Here is a 20,799-nt window from a genome sequence, read left to right on the forward strand (position 1 = left end):
TGAATCTCTCCCCTCTCACCTTAAACCTATGCCCTCTAGTTTTAGACTCCCCTACCTTTGGGAAAAGATGGTGACTATCTACCTTATCTATGCCCCTCATTATTTTATAGACCTCTATAAGTTCACCCCTAAGCCTCCTACGCTCCAGGGAAAAAAGTCCCAGTCTATCCAGCCTCTCCTTATAACTCGAACCATCAAGTCCCGGTAACATCCTAGTAAATCTTTTCTGCACTCTTTCTAGTTTAATAATATCCTTTCTATAATACGGTGACCAGAACTGCACACAGTATTCCAAGTGTGGCCGTACCAATGTCTTGTACAACTTCAACAAGACGTCCCAACTCCTGTATTCAATGTTCTGACCAATGAAACCAAGCATGCCGAATGCCTTCTTCACCACCCTGTCCACCTGCGACTCCACCTTCAAGGAGCTATGAACCTGTACTCCTAGATCTCTTTGTTCTATAACTCTCCCCAACGCTATACCATTAACTGAGTAGGTCCTGGCCTGATTCGATCTGCCAAAATGCATCACGTCACATTTATCTAAATTAAACTCCATCTGCCATTCGTCGGCCCACTGGCCTAATTGATCAAGATCCCGTTGCAATCCTAGATAACCTTCTTCACTATCCACTGTGCCACCAATCTTGGTGTCATCTGCAAACTTACTAACCATGCCTCCTAAATTCTCATCCAAATCATTAATATAAATCACAAATAACAGTGGATCCAGCACCGATCCCTGAGGCACACCACTGGTCACAGGCCTCCAGTTTGAAAAACAACCCTCTACAACCACCCTCTGTCTTCTGTCGTCCAGCCAATTTTGAATCCAATTGGCAACCTCACCCTGGATCCCGTGAGCTTTAACCTTCTGCAACAACCTACCATGTGGTACCTTGTCAAAGGCTTTGCTAAAGTCCATGTAGACAACGTCTACTGCACTGCCCTCATCTACCTTCTTGGTCACCCCCTCAAAAAAATCAACCAAATTTGTGAGACATGATTTTCCACGCACAAAGCCATGCTGACTGCCCCGAATCAGTCCTTGCCTCTCTAAATGCTTGTAGATCCTGTCTCTCAGAATACCTTCTAGCAACTTACCTACTACAGACGTTAGACTCACCGGTCTGTAGTTCCCAGGCTTTTCCCTGCTGCCCTTCTTAAACAAGGGCACAACATTCGCCACTCTCCAATCTTCAGGCACCTCACCTGTGGCTGCCGATGATTCAAATATCTCTGTTCGGGGACCCGCAATTTCCTCCCTAGCCTCCCACAACATCCTGGGATACATTTAGAACATAGAACGATACAGCGCAGTACAGGCCCTTCGGCCCACGATGTTGCACCAAAACAAAAGCCATCTAACCTACACTATGCCATTATCATCCATATGTTTATCCAATAAACTTTTAAATGCCCTCAATGTTGGCGAGTTCACTACTGTTGCAGGTAGGGCATTCCACGGCCTCACTACTCTTTGCGTAAAGAACCTACCTCTGACCTCTGTCCTATATCTATTACCCCTCAGTTTAAGGCTATGTCCCCTCGTGCCAGCCATTTCCATCCGCGGGAGAAGGCTCTCACTGTCCACCCTATCTAACCCCCTGATCATTTTGTATGCCTCTATTAAGTCTCCTCTTAACCTTCTTCTCTCCAACGAAAACAACCTCAAGTCCATCAGCCTTTCCTCATAAGATTTTCCCTCCATACCATCAGGTCCCGGGGATTTATCTACCTTGATGCGCTTTAAGACTTCCAGCACCTCCTCCTCTGTAATATGCACACTTCTCAGGACATCACTATTTATTTCCCTTAGTTTCCTAACATCCATGCCTTTCTCCACCGTGAATACCGATGAGAAATATTCATTCAGGATCTCACCCAACTCTTGTGGCTCTGCACATAGATGTCCTTGTTGATCCTTAAGAGGCCCTACTCTGTACCTAGTTACTCTTTTTCCCTTTATGTATCTGTAGAAGCTCTTTGGATTCTCCTTTGCATTATTTGCCAAAGCAATTTCATGTCCCCTTTTTGCCCTCCTGATTTCCCTCTTAACTCTATTTCGACAATCTCTATACTCTTCAAGGGATCAACTTGATCCCAGTTGCTTATGTACGTCATATGCCTCCTTCTTCTTTTTGACCAGAGTCTCAATATCTCGAGTCATCCAGGGTTCCCTACTTCTACCAGCCTTGCCCTTCACTCTAAAGGGAATGTGCTTACCCTGAACCCTGGTTAACACATTTTACCAGCCGTCCCTTTGCCTGCCAACAGTCTCCCCCAATCTACCTCTGAAAGTTCCTGTCAGATACCATCAAAATTGGCCTTGCCCCAATTAAGAATTTTAACTCTTGGGCCAGACCTATCATTCTCCATAGCTATCTTAAAACTAATGGAGTTATGGTCACTTGTCCCAAAGTGATCTCTCACTAGCACTTCTGTCACTTGCCCTTCCTTATTTCCCAAGACGAGGTCAAGTTTTGCCCCCTCTCTAGTCGGTCCATCCACATACTGAATGAGAAATTCCTCCTGAATACACATGCCCATTGTCTCACAGGATCTCCATCTGATGAGGCCGGGCCAGCCGGAGTTGTTCTGCCCCCACCACCACCCAGGGAAGTGTGCACACGGGTATGATCCGGAGGTGGTGGTCGCACACGGGTATGATCCGGAGGTGGTGGTCGCACACGGGTATGATCCGGAGGTGGTGGTCGCACACGGGTATGATCCGGAGGTGGTGGTCGCACACGGGTATGATCCGGAGGTGGTGGTCGCACACGGGTATGATCCGGAGGTGGTGGTCGCACACGGGTATGATCCGGAGGTGGTGGTCGCACACGGGGGTAAATCTGGAGGTGGTGGTCGCACACGGGGGTAAATCTGGAGGTGGTGGTCGCACACAAGGTGAACATTCATCCTGTTGGTGCCACCCCCTGATGCCACGATGCGTGCAGGGCGATATGTGTGCCATCAATTACCGGCGGTGGCAGAGAATCCTGCAGCCTGGGCATCTTGGTGGGTCTGGTTCAGTTCAAAGTTGATGAATGAATGAAATGAAATGAAATGATATAGCCAGCTGCCCGGGAACACAGGGCATCTGTGACCTCACGGATACACTTATGGGCTGTAGTTTGTGAAATGCCACACAAGTCATCACTACTTGAGCCCTGGAATGTAACGGTGGCATAAAGATTCAGGCTGCACTGACCTTCATGGCCACTGGGAGCAATGTGTCCTCCTCCTCCACAGGGTACCAGGTCCGTGGGGATGTGGCACAAGTGTCGCACTGTCTCCTTGTTGTGACCGAGCCTCCTGTGACACATGCTGTCCATGTCCTGGGACACTCCGAGATCTTCCAGGACAGTCCCAGGATGATGGGTTGGCTCTTGGGGTATAAGGGGTACCCGTTGAGGTCCTGGCTTATGATGCCAGTGCGGAGGCAGTGACCCGATATAATGAGGCCCAAGTAATACCAACGATGCCAGTACACCTTGGGCTGTCGCTGGCATCCCCCTCTGGGTTCCTCCTCAGCCTGATGGGTGACCAGGTCTTCAGGGTGTGGGGTAGTCTCCTACACATGGGGTGCCGCCTCCAGCCTGCATTGACACTGCTGCCTTCTCTGGCGTCTGGCCGCCTGGGCTGCCACCAGCACTGCGAGGGCCACCTGTGTGGGACCGGCATCACCAACCATTGTGGTATCTGTAAGGGATTGGAGAAGGTGAGAGACCGACAATCAGTTAGGGCTTCCATCCTGGGACACTCAAATCCCCCAAACCGCCCCACCCTTACGTGGCCCAGACCACAGACCCCAGACCCCAGACCCTGGACCCAGACCCCAGAGCGCAGACCCCTGGACCCAGACCCCAGAACCCAGACCCCAGACTCCAGACCCCAGACCCTAGACCCCAGACCCCAGACCCTAGACCCTGTACCCAGACCCCAGACTCCAGACCCCAGACCCCAGACCCCAGACCCTGGACCCAGACCCCAGAACCCAGACCCCAGACCCCAGACCCTAGACCCTAGACCCCGGACACCAGACCCCAGACCCCTGTGTGAACATTGGGGTGACGGTGCTCAGTTGCCCTCCCCTGATCCACCCACTCACCCTTTGGTCGCGAGGATATCCCCGGTGCTGAAGCTCAGCTCTTGAATGTGTAAAGGGGCCTTCCTGTTTATTCTGCTTATTTCCCCTTTCTTGTATTTTATTTTGCTTTCTTATTTGGATCGGTGGATGATTAATGGACATGCGTCTTTAATTCAGGCAGAAGATTCCAGAAGCTACAGGATAGTTTAAACTGGAGCTGCAGACATTTAGACATTTAGTGCAAGCGATGGGTTGGGACTTGGTTTGATTGATTGGCTGGTTATCAATGAATTGGCCCAAAAGGCTGAGCTCTGCCTGGTGACAGGTGGTGATTGGATATTATCTCATTAGTGTGCTTTGCAAAGGCCCAAAGTTTCAGATTTGGTTCTGCCAGAACGGAAAAAGTATCCAGCTAACTCTCTCCATATGCTGCTGTGAGTGCTATCTCTCTCTCCAGAACACTGCTGTGAGTGCTATCTCTCTCTCCAGAACACTGCTGTGAGTGCTATCTCTCTCTCCAGAACACTGCTGTGAGTGCTACCTCTGTCTCCAGAACGCTGCTGTGAGTGCTATCTCTCTCTCCAGAATGCTGCTGTGAGTGCTATCACTGTCTCCAGAATGCTGCTGTGAGTGCTATCTCTCTCTCTCTCCAGAATGCTTCTGTGACTGCTATCTCTCTCTACAGAACACTGCTGTGAGTGCTATCTCTCTCTACAGAACACTGCTGTGAGTGCTATCTCTGTCTCCAGAATGCTGCTGTGAGTGCTATCTCTCTCTCCAGAATGCTGTTGTGAGTGCTTTCTCTCTCTCCAGAATACTGTTGTGAGTGCTATCTCTCTCTCCATAATGCTGCTGTGAGTGCTACCTCTCTCTCCCGAACACTGCTATGATTGATATCTCTCTCCAGAACACTGCTGTGAGTGCTATCTCACTCTACAGAATGCTGCTGTGAGTGCTATCTTTCTCTCCAGAATGCTGCTGAGTGCTATCTCTCTCACCAGAATGCTGCTGTGAATGCTATCTCTCTCCCCAACAGGCTGCTGTGAGTGCTATCTCTCTCTCCAGAACACTGCTGTGAGTACTATCTCTCTACAGAACACTGCTGTGAGTGCTATCTCTCTCCCCAGCAGGCTGCTGTGACACCATCTCTCTCTCCAGAACACTGCTGTGAGTGCTATCTCTCTCTCCAGAACACTGCTGTGAGTGCTATTTCTCTCTCCAGAACACTGCTGTGAGTGCTATCTCTCTCTCCAGAACGCTCCTGTGAGTGTGTTCTCGCCAGAATGCTGCTGTGAGTGCTATCCCTCTCCAGAACACTGCTGTGACTGCAAAATCTCTCCATAATGCTGCTGTGAGTGCTATCTCTCTCTCCAGAACACGGCTGTGAGTGCTATCTCTCTCTCCAGAACACTGCTGTGAGTACTATCTCTCTCTGCAGAACACTGCTGTGAGTGCATTCTCGCCAGAACGCTGCTGTGAGTGCTATCTCTCTCTCTCCAGAATGCTCCTGTGAGTGCTATCTCTCTTCAGAACACTGCTGTGAGTGCTGTCTCTCTCCCCAGCAGGCTGCTGTGACACCATCTCTCTCTCCAGAACACTGCTGTGAGTGCTATCTCTCTCTCCAGAACACTGCTGTGAGTGCTATTTCTCTCTCCAGAACGCTGCTGTGAGTGCGTTCTCGCCAGAATGCTGCTGTGAGTGCTATCTCTCTCTCCAGAACACTGCTGTGATTTCCATTTCTCTCTCCAGAACACGGCTGTGAGTGCTATCTCTCTCCAGAACACTGCTGTGAGTACTATCTCTCTCTCCAGAGCACTGCTGTGAGTGCTATTTCTCTCTCCAGAACACTGCTGTGAGTGCTATCTCTCTCTCTCCAGAACACTGCTGTGAGTGCATTCTCACCAGAATGCTGCTGTGAGTGCTATCTCTCTCTCCAGAACACTGCTGTGAGTGCTATCTCTCTCTCAAGAATGCTCCTGTGAGTGCTATCTCTGTCTCCAGAATGCTGCTGTGAGTGCTATCTCTCTCTCCAGAATGCTGCTGTGAGTGCTATCTCTCTCTCCAACAGGCTGCTGCGCGTGCTATCTCTCTCCCCATAACACTGCTGTGATTTCCATTTCTGTCTCCAGAACACTGCTGTGAGTGCTATCTCTCTCTCCAGAATACTGCTGTAAGTGCATTCTCGCCAGAATGCAGCTGTGAGTGCTATGTCTCTCTCCAGAACGCTGCTGTGAGTGCTATCTCTCTCTCCAGAATGCTCCTCTGAGTGCTATCTCTCTCTAGAACAATGCTGTGAGTGCTATCTCTCTCTCCAGAACACTGCTGTGAGTGCTATTTCTCTCTCCAGAACACTGCTGTGAGTGCTATCTCTCTCTCCAGCATGCTGCCGTGAGTGCTATCTCTGTCGCCAGAATGCTGCTGTGAGTGCTATCTCTCTCTCCAGAACACTGCTGTGAGTGCATTCTCACCAGAATGCAGCTATGAGTGCTATGTCTCTCTCCAGAACGCTGCTGTGATTGCTATCTCTCTCCAGAATGCTCCTCTGAGTGCTATTTCTCTCCAGAACAATACTGTGAGTGCTATCTCTTTGCCAAGCAGGCTGCTGTGACACCATCTCTCTCTCCAGAACACTGCTGTGAGTGCTATCTCTCTCTCCAGAATACTGCTGTGAGTGCTATTTCTCTCTCCAGAACACTGCTGTGAGTGCTATCCCGCTCTCCAGAACACTGCTGTGAGTGCATTCTCGCCAGAATGCTGCTGTGAGTGCTATCTCTCTCTCGAGAACGCTGCTGTGAGTGCTATCTCTCCCTCCAGAATGCTCCTGTGAGTGATATTTCTGTCTCCAGAATGCTGCTGTGAGTGCTATCTCTCTCTCCAGCATGCTGCCGTGAGTGCTATCTCTGTCTCCAGAATGCTGCTGTGAGTGCTATCTCTCTCTCCAGAATGTTGCTGTGAGTGCTATCTCTGTCTGCAGAATGCTGCTGTGAGTGCTATCTCTCTCAGGAAGGCTGCTGTGAGTGCTATCTCTCTCCAGAACACTGCTATGAGTGCTATCTCCCTCTCCAGAATGATGCTGTGAGTGCTATCTCTCTCCAGAATGCTGCTGTGAGTTCTATCTCTCTCTCCAGAACGCTGCTGTGAGTGCTATCTCTCTCTCCGGAATGCTGCTGTGAGTGCTATCGCTCTCTCTAACAGGCTGCTGGGTCTGCTATCACTCTCTCCAGAAAGCTGCTGTGAGCACCATCTCTCTCTCTCCAGAATGCTTCTCTGAGTGCTATATTTCTCGCCAGAATGCTGCTGTGCTTTCTCTCTCTCCAGAACACTGCTGTGAATGCTATCGCTCTCTCCAGAATGCTGCTGTGAGTGCTATCTCTCTCTCCAGAATGCTACTGTGAGTGCTATCTCTCTCCCCAGCAGGCTGCTGTGACACCATCTCTCGCTCCAGAACAATGCTGTGAATGCTATCTCCATAATGCTGCTGTGAGTGCTATCTCTCTCTCCAGAACACTGCTGTGATTTCCATTTCTCTCTCCAGAACACAGATGTGAGTGCTATCTCTCTCCAGAACATTGCTGTGAGTGGTATCTCCCTCTCCAGAATGCTGCTGTGAGTGCTATCTCTCTCTCCAGAATGCTGCTCTGAGTGCTATCTCTCTCTCCAGAATGCTACTGTGAGTGCTATCTCTCTCCCCAGCAGGCTGCTGTGACACCATCTCTCGCTCCAGAACACTGCCATGAGTGATATTTCTCTCTCCAGAACACTGCTGTGCGTGGTATGTCTCTCTACAGAACGCTGCTGTGAGTGCTATCTCTCTCCAGAACACTGCTGTGAGTGCTATCTCCACATTGCTGCTGTGAGTGCTATCTCTCTCTCCAGAATGCTGCTCTGTGTGCTATCTCTCTCTCCAGAACACTGCTGTGAGTGCTGCATCTCTCTCCAGAACGCTGCTGTGAGTGCTAGCTCACTCTCCAGAATGCTGCTGTGTGTGCTATCTCTCTCTCCAGATGCTACTGTGAGTGCTATCTCTCTCCCCAGCAGGCTGCTGTGACACCATCTCTCTCTCCATAACACTGCTGTGAGTGCTATCTCTCTCCAGAACACTGCTGGGAGTGCTATTTCTCTCTCCAGAACACTGCTGTGAGTGCGTTCTCAGCAGATTGCTGCTGTGAGTGCTATACCTCTCCAGAACACTGCTGTGAGTGCTATCTCTCCATAATGCTGCTGTGAGAGCTATCTCTCTCTCCAGAACACTGCTGTGATTTCCATTTCTCTCTCCAGAACACTGCTGTGTGTGCTATCTCTCTCCAGAACACTGCTGCGAGTGCCAACTCTCTCTCCAGAATGCTGCTGTGAGTGCTATCTCTCTCACCAGAACACTGCTGTGAGTGCTATCTCTCCCTCCAGAATGCTGCTGTGAGTGCTGTCTCTCCAGAATGCTGCTGTGAGTGCTACCTTTCTCCAGAACACTGCTATGAGTGCTATCTCTGTTTCCAGAATGCTGCTGTGAGTGCTATCTCTCTCCAGAACACTGCTGTGAGTGCTATCTCTCTCTCCAGAATGCTGCTGTGTGTGCTATCGCTCTCTCCAGAACGCTGCGTGAGTGCTATCTCTGTCTCCAGAATGCTGCTGTGTGTGCTATCGCTCTCTCCAGAATGCTGCTGTGAGTGCTACCTTTCTCCAGAACACTGCTATGAGTGCTATCTCTGTTTCCAGAATGCTGCTGTGAGTGCTATCTCTCTCTCCAGAATGCTGCTTTGTCTGCTATCGCTCTCTCCAGAACGCTGCGTGAGTGCTATCTCTGTCTCCAGAATGGTGCTGTGAGTGCTTTCTCTCTCTCCAGAATGCTGCTGTGAGTGCTATCGCTCTCTCCAACAGGCAGCTGTGAGTGCTATGTCTCTCTCCAGAATTCTGCTGTGAGTACTATCTCTCTCTTCAGAAAGCCTGTGGGGCTGTATTCCTGAAACTACAGAGACCTGAATAAATACCAGGAACTGAAAGCAAGGTTTGAAGAGAAGTAAGGTGCCACTCCAGGAACGTTGTGAGTACTGCATTTCCGTACTACAGAGAACCTGGATGAATGGATCTACAGATAGGACCATGATAGGATGCAAACCAAGATTATAATCGGCACGTTTTTTGTGATGAAACGTGTGCAAAAACCATCATCTGAAACAAAAGCACTTTTTCCTTTAACTTACAATTTTTACCCCTTTCCACCCCTTTGCTTTTGTCTGTCTTGTGTGTGCGTTTAGAGGGTGGGGTCAGGTTAAAGTGGGAGTTAGGTGTTAGTGAATCGTTAACCAACTGTATATTCTGCATATTTCACGATAGTTCTTGTTATAAATAAACAGTAATTTTGTTTAAACTTACAAACCTGGTGACTGTAATTATTAGACAGCCATGGGCCAGAGACTTTGAGGATTTTTATAAGATTTATTGGTTAATTCGCTTGTGTTGTGGCTCCGGGTCAGGTGGGGCTGGAATTGACTGCACACCAGCCCTGGGTGTCATAACAAGGGTTCGATGGTTTGGCTGCTGCCTCTGTCGTGCTGATGCTTTGCAGTTTGATTGAAATGCAACATAATCATCATTGTCTGTGACATGACACGTGTACATATGAAAATCCTGTCGAGGGGTGGAATGTGCTCTCACAACTAACAAGGCCAATTCCTTATTACAGCCTTCAGCTGTGAACCTAGAGGCTGCTCACAGTCAAAGGGGGTTGTAGGGACCGTCAACATATAACCAAGAGCAGGGCTCTGTCCTGGCAGTGTTTGGTGGGACAGGCAGCAGCAGGGCTCTGTCCTGGCAGTGTTTGGTGGCACAGACAGGCAGCAGCAGGGCTCTGTCCTGGCAGTGTTTGGTGGGACAGGCAGCAGCAGGGCTCTGTCCTGGCAGTGCTTGGTGGGACAGGCAGCAGCAGGGCTCTGTCCTGGCAGTGTTTGGTGGCACAGACAGGCAGCAGCAGGGCTCTGTCCTGGCAGTGTTTGGTGGGACAGGCAGCAGCAGGGCTCTGTCCTGGCAGTGCTTGGTGGCACAGACAGGCAGCAGCAGGGCTCTGTCCTGGCAGTGTTTGGTGGGACAGGCAGCAGCAGGGCTCTGTCCTGGCAGTGTTTGGTGGCACAGACAGGCAGCAGCAGGGCTCTGTCCTGGCAGTGTTTGGTGGGACAGGCAGCAGCAGGGCTCTGTCCTGGCAGTGCTTGGTGGCACAGACAGGCAGCAGCAGGGCTCTGTCCTGGCAGTGCTTGGTGGCACAGACAGGCAGCAGCTCTAGTTGCTCCTGTTATGCATCTCCACAATATTTAAAGATGGCTTGAAGGCCTCACGGATGAAAAGCCCCTCACCCCCACCCCCTGGCGACCTCTGACCTGGAGTGCAACAGCCCCCCCACCCCGATCAAGCCCAGCCACCTTGAAGAGTCCGCCCCCCCCCCCTGCCCCCCTGAGCATTGTGACAGCTACTCCAGTGCCCTTGAGCTGCTGGCTGGGAAATGGAAACGTTACTCACCTCGCCCAGTCCCTCAGCCGTCACTGCCCCAGCTTCACCTCGCCCAGTCCCTCAGCAGTCACTGCCCCAGCTTCACCTCGCCCAGTCCCTCAGCCGTCACTGCCCCAGCTTCACCTCGCCCAGTCCCTCAGCAGTCACTGCCCCAGCTTCACCTCGCCCAGTCCCTCAGCCGTCACTGCCCCAGCTTCACCTCGCCCAGTCCCTCAGCAGTCACTGCCCCAGCTTCACCTCGCCCAGTCCCTCAGCCGTCACTGCCCCAGCTTCACCTCGCCCAGTCCCTCAGCCGTCACTGCCCCAGCTTCACCTCGCCCAGTCCCTCAGCAGTCACTGCCCCAGCTTCACCTCGCCCAGTCCCTCAGCCGTCACTGCCCCAGCTTCACCTCGCCCAGTCCCTCAGCCGTCACTGCCCCAGCTTCACCTCGCCCAGTCCCTCAGCAGTCACTGCCCCAGCTTCACCTCGCCCAGTCCCTCAGCCGTCACTGCCCCAGCTTCACCTCGCCCAGTCCCTCAGCCGTCACTGCCCCAGCTTCACCTCGTCCAGTCCCTCAGCCGTCACTGCCCCAGCTTCACCTCGCCCAGTCCCTCAGCCGTCACTGCCCCAGCTTCATGCTTAAAAAACAGAACCAAACGGCACCCGCGTGATTTCTCGCTGGGGGCGGTTAATTCCCGTTACATTCAACTTCAATCTCGCTAATGAGATGGAAATTAATGCAAATGAGGGTGAATGATATGCTTGCCATTTTTTAATTTTCATAAATTTAAAGTATCCATTTTGTTTTCCAATTAAGGGCAATTTAGGGCGACGAATCCACCCACCCTGCACATCTTTGGGTTGTGGGGGTGAAATCCACGCAGACACGGGGAGAATGTGCAAACTCCACACGGACAGTGACCCAGGGCCGGGATCGAACCCGGGACCTCGGCGCCGTGAGGCAGCAGTGCTAAGCACTGCGCCACCGTGCTGCCGGATTCTCGCCATATTTGGTTGTGATCCGGACCACGCTATCGGGAGTGGGCCGGTTAGATAGCAAACTGATTTGTGCCTGGCACGAATCTTGATTTTGGCCTTTCCCACTATTTAACCAACGCACCCAGATCCGCGCTGAGTTCAGTGCAGTGGTTAAATCGCGCTCTCTGTTTTTGTGACGTTGATTGAGGGACAAATATTGATCAGGAAACTCAGCGAAGTTGTGTAATGGACAATTTACACCCACTGATGGAGCCTCAGTTTAAGGTCTCACTGAAAAGATTCCTCAGTATTCCCTCAGCATTCCCTCAGCATTCCCTCAGTATTCCCTCAGCATTCCCTCAGTATTCCCTCAGCATTCCCTCAGCAGTCCCTCAGCATTCCCTCAGTATTCCTTCAGCATTCCCTCAGTATTCCCTCAGTATTCCCTCAGCATTCCCTCAGTATTCCCTCAGCATTCCCTCAGCATTCCCTCAGTATTCCCTCAGCATTCCCTCAGTATTCCCTCAGTATTAAACAAGAGTGTCAGCCACAAATTTGTTCTCAAGTCCTGGAATGAGATTTGAACCTGTAAACGACTGATTGAGGAAAGATTGCTACTCCTGGAGTCACAGCTGAGACATCACATCGTGGGAGGACAGTCAGCTTATCAATTTAATAGAGGGCCTTCGTCAATGCTGTGAAAGATGGGATAGCCATGTCTCCGCAGCACTTTGTGCTTTTCCTTTACTCTTGGTCTCCACTGACAATGAGGAGGAAAGTTGACTGGGAATAAGCAGGTGCAAAAAGGAGAAATTTGCAACCTCACTAACCTCGAGCACACCAGCAACAGCATGGCCTGAAAACTCACCGTCTTAGAAATGATGATGCAAATCCAGTCACATTCTGGAAAAGGAATATAAAATTACCGTCAGGCTTTGTCCTCAGCAATTTCAAGACTGAAACTCATGGAGACTCCCACAGAGAGAGAGAGGCCTTGGGCCTCCAATTGGTTCATCAGAAGGATTCCCCATAACAACTGCTCAGTATCTGATAATCACACTGGAAATGGTGAATAAACTGGGCAGGTCTGGCAACGTCTGCAGAGAGAGAAAAAGAGTGAATGTTTCGAGCACAATATGACTCTTTTTTGGAGCTGATGGAAGGGAGAAATGGGATGGGTTTTCTGCTGGTGTTAGGAGGGGGCAGGGCGGTGGAACAAGAACAATGCGGAAGATCTGGGATGGGATACAACAGATTAAATAACAAAGATGTCATGAAGCAGGGTGTGGTAATGGAAATCTTCATGTTTGTCTCATGCTTGATAATAATAATGATTTCATTATTTATTTGGTTACTGGAAGACAGATGTTACCTATTTCAGCTTTTTTAAACACAGAAAATGTATCTAAAATCTGCCCTAAATAATTTCACTTATATTTTCAAGATTTGGAAACAAAGACACTGTTGGGTCAGAAAGAAGAAAACAGCCTGAGTTCTTCCGGAATCTTCAGCATTGGGAATACAAGCACCGAGTTCCAGAAACTTCCTGGCAAAGAGATACTGAGAGCAAATGGTCCTCTTGCTGCAGATTTCACTGTGAAGGTTAATCATTGTTAACTCTAATAGCAGTTACACTGTCACAAGTTAAATATATTTCATTCCGATATGTTGACTTTGATCAAACTATCCGCTAACTCTTTGTTTTAAAATGAAACATTGTGAAAAACATTAGACTGAGTGAACTCTGACCTTTCATTTTGAAAATGTGTCAGTTCAGCTTGCCATTTTATTTATAAAATTTGTCATCAAATCTGAGAGTCTATTAAATTATTCTCCTTCTCTTCCAAAGTTTATTTCAGAAAACAAGAAGCTGTAAATTCTGTTTCTCATTTTGGTTCTAGTTGTGCAGTTTCTCAGGTGAGATTTAGGGAGGGGTCACAGTTTCAGGATGATTTCGACGTATTCAGAGTTACCCTTTTAAAATCTGTGCTAAATTCGTACAGGAGATGAGGGGGGACAAATGGTAGGAAAATGCAGATCACATATTTTATCCTTCTGGAATTCCATTATTTGAGTCGGGATTACACCTTGCCGAATAAAGTTTAGAAAAAGAGCAAAGTTACGTGCATGACTTGCCAGAGTCAGAAGTGATTGAACTCGGAGGGTTTCACATTTCACAGCTTTGGTCTGAATTACCAGCTTCGGAAGAAGTGATTCGAAATTCTTTCTTCAGCCCCTATTCCCAGCCCTGCGAGCTGTGTCTCAGCAGTTTCAGGCAAGGAAATCTCCTTCTTACCTTACTGTCACAGAAACCATATTGTGTTCATATGTTTTCTAAAATCCATCTACTTAGACAGGCACATTATGGGCTGTGAAGCCCTGGGTTATGGGCTGAGAGCTGGGAAGTCCAGTTCAGCGAGGTAGCTCTCCTTTGGCTGGCATAGACAGGGTGGGCATGAATGGCCACCTTGTGTGCTGTAGATATTTTGTTTCAAGGTGCTTTTTTGAGATTAATTGCTACCACAGTTTGATGTACAAATGCACCAGGATGCTGTGCAACAGATCATAGAATAGTACAACTCAGAAAAACCCTATTCAGACCATCGAGTCTTAGAACATAGAACATAGAACAATACAGCGCAGTACAGGCCCTTCGGCCCACGGTGTTGCACAGAAACAAAAGCCATCTAACCTACACTATGCCATTATCATCCATATGTTTATCCAATAAACTTTTAAATGCCCTCAATGTTGGCGAGTTCACTACTGTAGCAGGTAGGGCATTCCACGGCCTCACTACTCTTTGCGTAAAGAACCTACCTCTGACCTCTGTCCTATATCTATTACCCCTCAGTTTAAAGTTATGTCCCCTCGTGCCAGCCATATCCATCCGCGGGAGAAGGCTCTCACTGTCCACCCTATCCAACCCCCTGATCAGTTTGTGTTTCCTTTTCCCATCCAGTGGAACGTCTCCAGGAGCGAGCAGGTATGGTCAGGTATAATCCCACAAGTATGTCAGCTGTCCACAAGGTGGGAGGTCCATTGGGACAGGCTATCCACAATATCTGGTGTAACCGTGTGAAGCAGTTGTGTATTCAAGGAGCGGAGGGCTTTTCAAATCTTAAGAAGCATTACTGAGATTTAAGAAGGTGCCTCACATGATGAGATTGTTTAAAAGCATTCAGAAAAGGAACAGGCTTTGGTTATGTTTCAAGGAAGGTGAATGAATGATGACATTTCTATAACTCCCCCGTTATATTCTGACCTAGTTCAGCATTCTGAAGCTATTACCATTGATAGAATAATAACTGGAGCACGATTGTACAGTCTGAATAATACCAGGCTGTAGAAAGTCATTTGAACCACACGATTGTGTTACAACCTGACAATGCACTCCAGCTTTTGTGTACGATAAAACAAACAAACGCCGAAGTTCTGTGCCTGATGCGCTGTTGTTCCATCGGCAGGTTTATTGGTCCACTCTGCCCCTCCGTGCAATACTGTTCAGTCTGTTAGCATACAACGATGAAAGAAATATCAAGGTTGGGGGGGGGGGGGTTATACTTGTTAAGGGACATCTCGGTCTTGCATTCTTTTGTATCTAATGTTGTAATTATACGTGGTAATTGAGGAGATGAAATGAATCATTTTTCTCAGGTTTCAGCAGAGTAATGTTTTTGTATTTCAGATACAGTACGTGGGAAAGGCAGACAGTATAGTCCAGTTTTTCTTCTATCAGCCTATCATACATCAATGGAGGGAGACGGATTTCTTCCCTTGTTCTGTTACTTGTGGTGGAGGTAAATTCATTTTGTCATTAATGAATGTTCATTAAGTATTTTCATTTCCTGTCACAACTCTGCTTCGAGTAATCTAATTATAGAGAGGTTGGGTAAATGTTAATCATGTTGGAACCAATTTTGCTGTTCATTAGTTTAACTGTGTCATTAGGGTAACATTGGTTGACGATCAGCATTTTCTCTTTCAAATAACAAATTTGTGACAATTTTATTAATAACAGAAATACTATTTCATAGACTGCCTCAGTGCCAAATGTCCACCATTGCTCCACCGAATATCACCCAGGTGATAAATTCTCAGTTTCCACATATTCAGCTGAGGCAGGAGAGTTGTTGGCAATCCTCCAGCCATAATACAAACTGACAGGGCGGCACATGGCGCAGTGGTTAGCACTGCGACTGCGGCACTGAGGATCCGGGTTCGATCCCGGCCCTGGGTCACTGTCCGTGTGGAGCTGAGGGAAGAGAGTTACATAGAACATAGAACATAGAACAATACAGCGCAGTACAGGCCCTTCGGCCCACGATGTTGCACCGAAACAAAAGCCATCTAACCTACACTGTGCCATTATCATCCATATGTTTATCCAATAAACTTTTAAATGCCCTCAATGTTGGCGAGTTCACTACTGTAGCAGGTAGGGCATTCCACGGCCTCACTACTCTTTGCGTAAAGAACCTACCTCTGACCTCTGTCCTATATCTATTACCCCTCAGTTTAAAGTTATGTCCCCTCGTGCCAGCCATTTCCATCCGCGGGAGAAGGCTCTCACAGTCCACCCTATCCAACCCCCTGATCATTTTGTATGCCTCTATTAAGTCTCCTCTTAACCTTCTTCTCTCCAACGAAAACAGCCTCAAGTCCATCAGCCTTTCCTCATAAGATTTTCCCTCCATACCAGGCAACATCCTGGTAAATCTCCTCTGCACCCGCTCCAAAGCCTCCACGTCCTTCCTATAATGCGGTGACCAGAACTGTACGCAATACTCCAAATGCGGCCGTACCAGAGTTCTGTACAGCTGCAACATGACCTCCTGACTCCGGAACTCAATCCCTCTACCAATAAAGGCCAACACTCCATAGGCCTTCTTCACAACCCTATCAACCTGGGTGGCAACTTTCAGGGATCTATGTACATGGACACCTAGATCCCTCTGCTCATCCACACTTTCAAGAACTTTACCATTAGCCAAATATTCCGCATTCCTGTTATTCCTTCCAAAGTGAATCACCTCACACTTCTCTACATTAAACTCCATTTGCCACCTCTCAGCCCAGCTCTGCAGCTTATCTATATCCCTCTGTAACCTGCTACATCCTTCCACACTATCGACAACACCACCGACTTTAGTATCGTCTGCAAATTTACTCACCCACCCTTCTGCGCCTTCCTCTAGGTCATTGATAAAAATGACAAACAGCAACGGCCCCAGAACAGATCCTTGTGGTACTCCACTTGTGACTGTACTCCATTCTGAACATTTCCCATCAACCACCACCCTCTGTCTTCTTTCAGCTAGCCAATTTCTGATCCACATCTCTAAATCACCCTCAATCCCCAGCCTCCGTATTTTCTGCAATAGCCTACCGTGGGGAACCTTATCAAACGCTTTGCTGAAATCCATATACACCACATCAACTGCTCTACCCTCATCTACCTGTTCAGTCACCTTCCCAAAGAACTCAATAAGGTTTGTGAGGCATGACCTACCCTTCACAAAGCCATGCTGACTATCCCTGATCATATTATTCCTATCTAGATGATTATAAATCTTGTCTCTTATAATCCCCTCCAAGACTTTACCCACTACAGACGTGAGGCTCACCGGTCTATAGTTGCCGGGGTTGTCTCTGCTCCCCTTTTTGAACAAAGGGACCACATTTGCTGTCCTCCAGTCCTCTGGCACTATTCCTGTAGCCAATGATGACATAAAAATCAAAGCCAAAGGTCCAGCAATCTCTTCCCTGGCCTCCCAGAGAATCCTAGGATAAATCCCATCAGGTCCCGGGGACTTATCTATTTTAAGCCTGTCCAGAATTGCCAATACCTCTTCCCTACGTACCTCAATGCCATCTATTCTATTAGCCTGGGGCTCAGCATTCTCCTCCACAACATTATCTTTTTCCTGAGTGAATACTGACGAAAAATATTCATTTTAGTATCTCGCCTATCTCTTCAGACTCCACACACAATTTCCCATCCCTGTCCTTGACTGGTCCTACTCTTTCCCTAGTCATTCGCTTATTCCTGACATACCTATAGAAAGCTTTTGGGTTTTCCTTGATCCTTCCTGCCAAATACTTCTCATGTCCCCTCCCTGCTCGTCTTAGCTCTCTCTTTAGATCCTTCCTCGCTACCTTGTAACTATCCATCGCCCCAACTGAAACTTCACACCTCATCTTCACATAGGCCTCCTTCTTCCTCTTAACAAGAGATTCCACTTCCTTGGTAAACCACGGTTCCCTCGCTCGACGCCTTCCTCCCTGCCTGACCGGTACATACTTATCAAGAACACGCAGTAGCTGATCCTTGAACAAGCCCCACTTATCCAGTGTGCCCAACACTTGCAGCCTACTTCTCCACCTTATCCCCCCCCCAAGTCACGTCTAATGGCATCATAATTGCCCTTCCCCCAGCTATAACTCTTGCCCTGCGGTGTATACTTATCCCTTTCCATCATTAACGTAAACGTCACCGAATTGTGGTCACTGTCCCCAAAGTGCTCTCCTACCTCCAAATCCAACACCTGGCCTGGTTCATTACCCAAAACCAAATCCAACGTGGCCTCGCCTCTTGTTGGCCTGTCAACATATTGTTTCAGGAAACCCTCCTGCACACACTGTACAAAAAACGACCCATCTATTGTACTCGGACTATATCTTTTCCAGTCAATATTTGGAAAGTTAAAGTCTCCCATAATAACTACCCTGTTACTTTCGCTCATATCCAGAATCATCTTCGCCATCCTTTCCTCTACATCCCTAGAACTATTAGGAGGCCTATAAAAAACTCCCAACAGGGTGACCTCTCCTTTCCTGTTTCTAACTTCAGCCCATACTACCTCGGAAGAAGAGTCCCCATCTAGCATCCTCTCCGCCACCGTAATACTGCTCTTGACTAACAGCGCCACACCTCCCCCTCTTTTGCCTCCTTCTCTGAGCTTACTAAAACACCTAAACCCCGGAACCTGCAACATCCATTCCTCTCCCTGCTCTATCCATGTCTCCGAAATGGCCGCAACATCGAAGTCCCAGGTACCAACCCATGCTGCCAGTTCCCCTACCTTGTTTCGTATACTCCTGGCATTGAAGTAGACACACTTCAAACCACCTACCTGAACACTGGCCCCCTCCTGCGACGTCAAATCTGTGCTCCTGACTTCTATACTCTCATTCTCCCTTACCCTAAAACTACAATCCAGGTTCCCATGCCCCTGCTGCATTAGTTTAAACCCCCCCAAAGAGCACTAACAAATCTCCCCCCCAGGATATTTGTGCCCCTCAGGTTCAGATGTAGACCATCCTGTCTGTAGAGGTCCCACCTTCCCCAGAAAGAGCCCCAGTTATCCAGAAATCTGAATCCCTCCCGCCTGCACCATCCCTGTAGCCACGTGTTTAAATGCTCTCTCTCCCTATTCCTCATCTCACTATCACGTGGCACGGGCAACAACCCAGAGATAACAACTCTGTTTGTTCTAGTTCTGAGCTTCCATCCTAGCTCCCTGAAAGCCTGCCTGACATCCTTGTCCCCGTTCCTACCTATGTCGTTAGTGCCAATGTGGACCATGACTTGGGGCTGCTCCCCCTCCCCACTAAGGACCCGGAAAACACGATCCGAGACACGATCCGAGACATCACGTACCCTTGCACCTGGGAAGCAACATACCAAACGCGAGTCTCTCACGCTCCCACAAAATCTCCTATCTGTGCCCCTGACTATAGAGTCCCCAATTACTAATGCTCTGCTCCTCTCCCCCCTTCCCTTCTGAGCAACAGGGACAGACTCCATGCCAGAGGCCCGTACCCCCTGGCTTACCCCTGGTAAGTCCCCCCCCCCACAAGTATCCAAAGCGGTATACTTGTTTCTCAGGGGAACGACCGCAGGGGATCCCTGCACTGACTGTTTTTTCCCAGTCCCTCTTACAGTTACCCACCTATCTCCAATCTTTGGTGTAACTAATTCCCTGAAGCTGCTATCTATGACCCCTTCTGCCTCCCGAATGATCCGAAGTTCTTCCAACTCCAGCTCCAGTTCCCTAACTCGGTCTTGGAGGAGCTGGAGATGGCAGCACTTCCTGCAGGTAAAATCAGCAGGGACACTAACTGCATCCCTCACCTCAAACATCCTGCAGGAGGAACATTGCACTCCCTTACCTGCCATTCCTCTAACTTTCTACCAAGATCTGGCTAACAACTGAATTAAATTTTTTTATAAAAAATAATAATAATATAATAAAATATGGTACTTACCTCAGACCAATGGGTTTTATTATTAGGTTAGAGGAGGAGGGCGGGTGGGAGACACTACACATGTAGTGTCTCGGGTTTCCTCTCCACCAGAATGTATTGGTGAGGGTCTTCCCAGATGTCCGCGGGTCGACTTCCTGTTCCCGCATAAAACACTAATTTAAAATTTTTTTAAAAAAAATTCTCAGCTCCTGCTGAAATTGACTAACCAGCCAGCTCCACTCCCGCCGAAATCGACTGGCCTGCCCCTGCAAAGAGAAGTGCTTTTAAAGGACAGACTTACCTCCCAGCAGCCACTTCCGCAATGCTCCCGCTGAAACTGACTCACCAGCTCCACTCCCGCCGAAATCGACTGGCCTGCCCCTGCAAAGACAAGTGCTTTTAAAGGACAGACTTACCTCCCAGCAGCCACTTCCGCAATGCTCCCGCTGAAACTGACTCACCAGCTGATTCTCCCGCCGAAGTCTCCGGTACCGGAGATTGGGCGGTGGCGGGAATCGGACCACGCCGGTTGGCGGGACCCCCCGCTCAATTCTCCGGCCCGGATGGGCCGACGTCCCGCCCAGAAATGGCCTGTCCCGCCGGCGTAAATCAAAGCTGGTATTTACCGGCGGGACTAGGCGGCGTGGGCAGGCTCCGGGGTCCTGGGGGGGGCGCGGGGCGATTTGGCCCCGGGGGGTGCCCCCACGGTGGCCTGGCCCGCGATCGAGGCCCACCGATCCGCGGGCGGGCCTGTGCCGTGGGGGCACTCTTTCCCTTCCGCCTCCGCCACGGCCTCCACCATGGCGGAGGCGGAAGAGACTCTCCCCACTGCGCATGCGTGGGAAACTGTCGGCGGCCGCTGACGCTCCCGCGCATGCGCCGCATTTCCGCGCCAGCTGGCGGGGCAACAAACGCCATTTCCGCCAGCTGGCGGGGCGGAAATCCCTCTGGCGTTGGCCTATCCCCTCAATGTTGGGACTCGGCCCCCAAAGATGCGGAG

At 49.3% G+C, this 20,799-nt stretch overlaps 1 protein-coding gene across 3 annotated transcripts in view; it reads left to right on the forward strand.

Moving 5' to 3' along the window:
* LOC140429922 (ADAMTS-like protein 1) overlaps window positions 1-20,799 on the forward strand; it is a 489,170-nt gene that overhangs the window by 228,239 nt on the left and 240,132 nt on the right. For all 3 annotated transcript variants that reach the window (XM_072517517.1, XM_072517518.1, XM_072517519.1), the window contains exons 7-8: window positions 12,994-13,151; window positions 15,238-15,349. In XM_072517517.1, the coding sequence (XP_072373618.1) occupies window positions 12,994-13,151; window positions 15,238-15,349 (270 nt within the window). The remainder of the gene's footprint in view (window positions 1-12,993; window positions 13,152-15,237; window positions 15,350-20,799) is intronic.

This window comes from Scyliorhinus torazame, chromosome 9 (assembly GCF_047496885.1).
Source record: "Scyliorhinus torazame isolate Kashiwa2021f chromosome 9, sScyTor2.1, whole genome shotgun sequence".
Classification (NCBI taxonomy): Eukaryota; Metazoa; Chordata; class Chondrichthyes; order Carcharhiniformes; family Scyliorhinidae; genus Scyliorhinus; species Scyliorhinus torazame.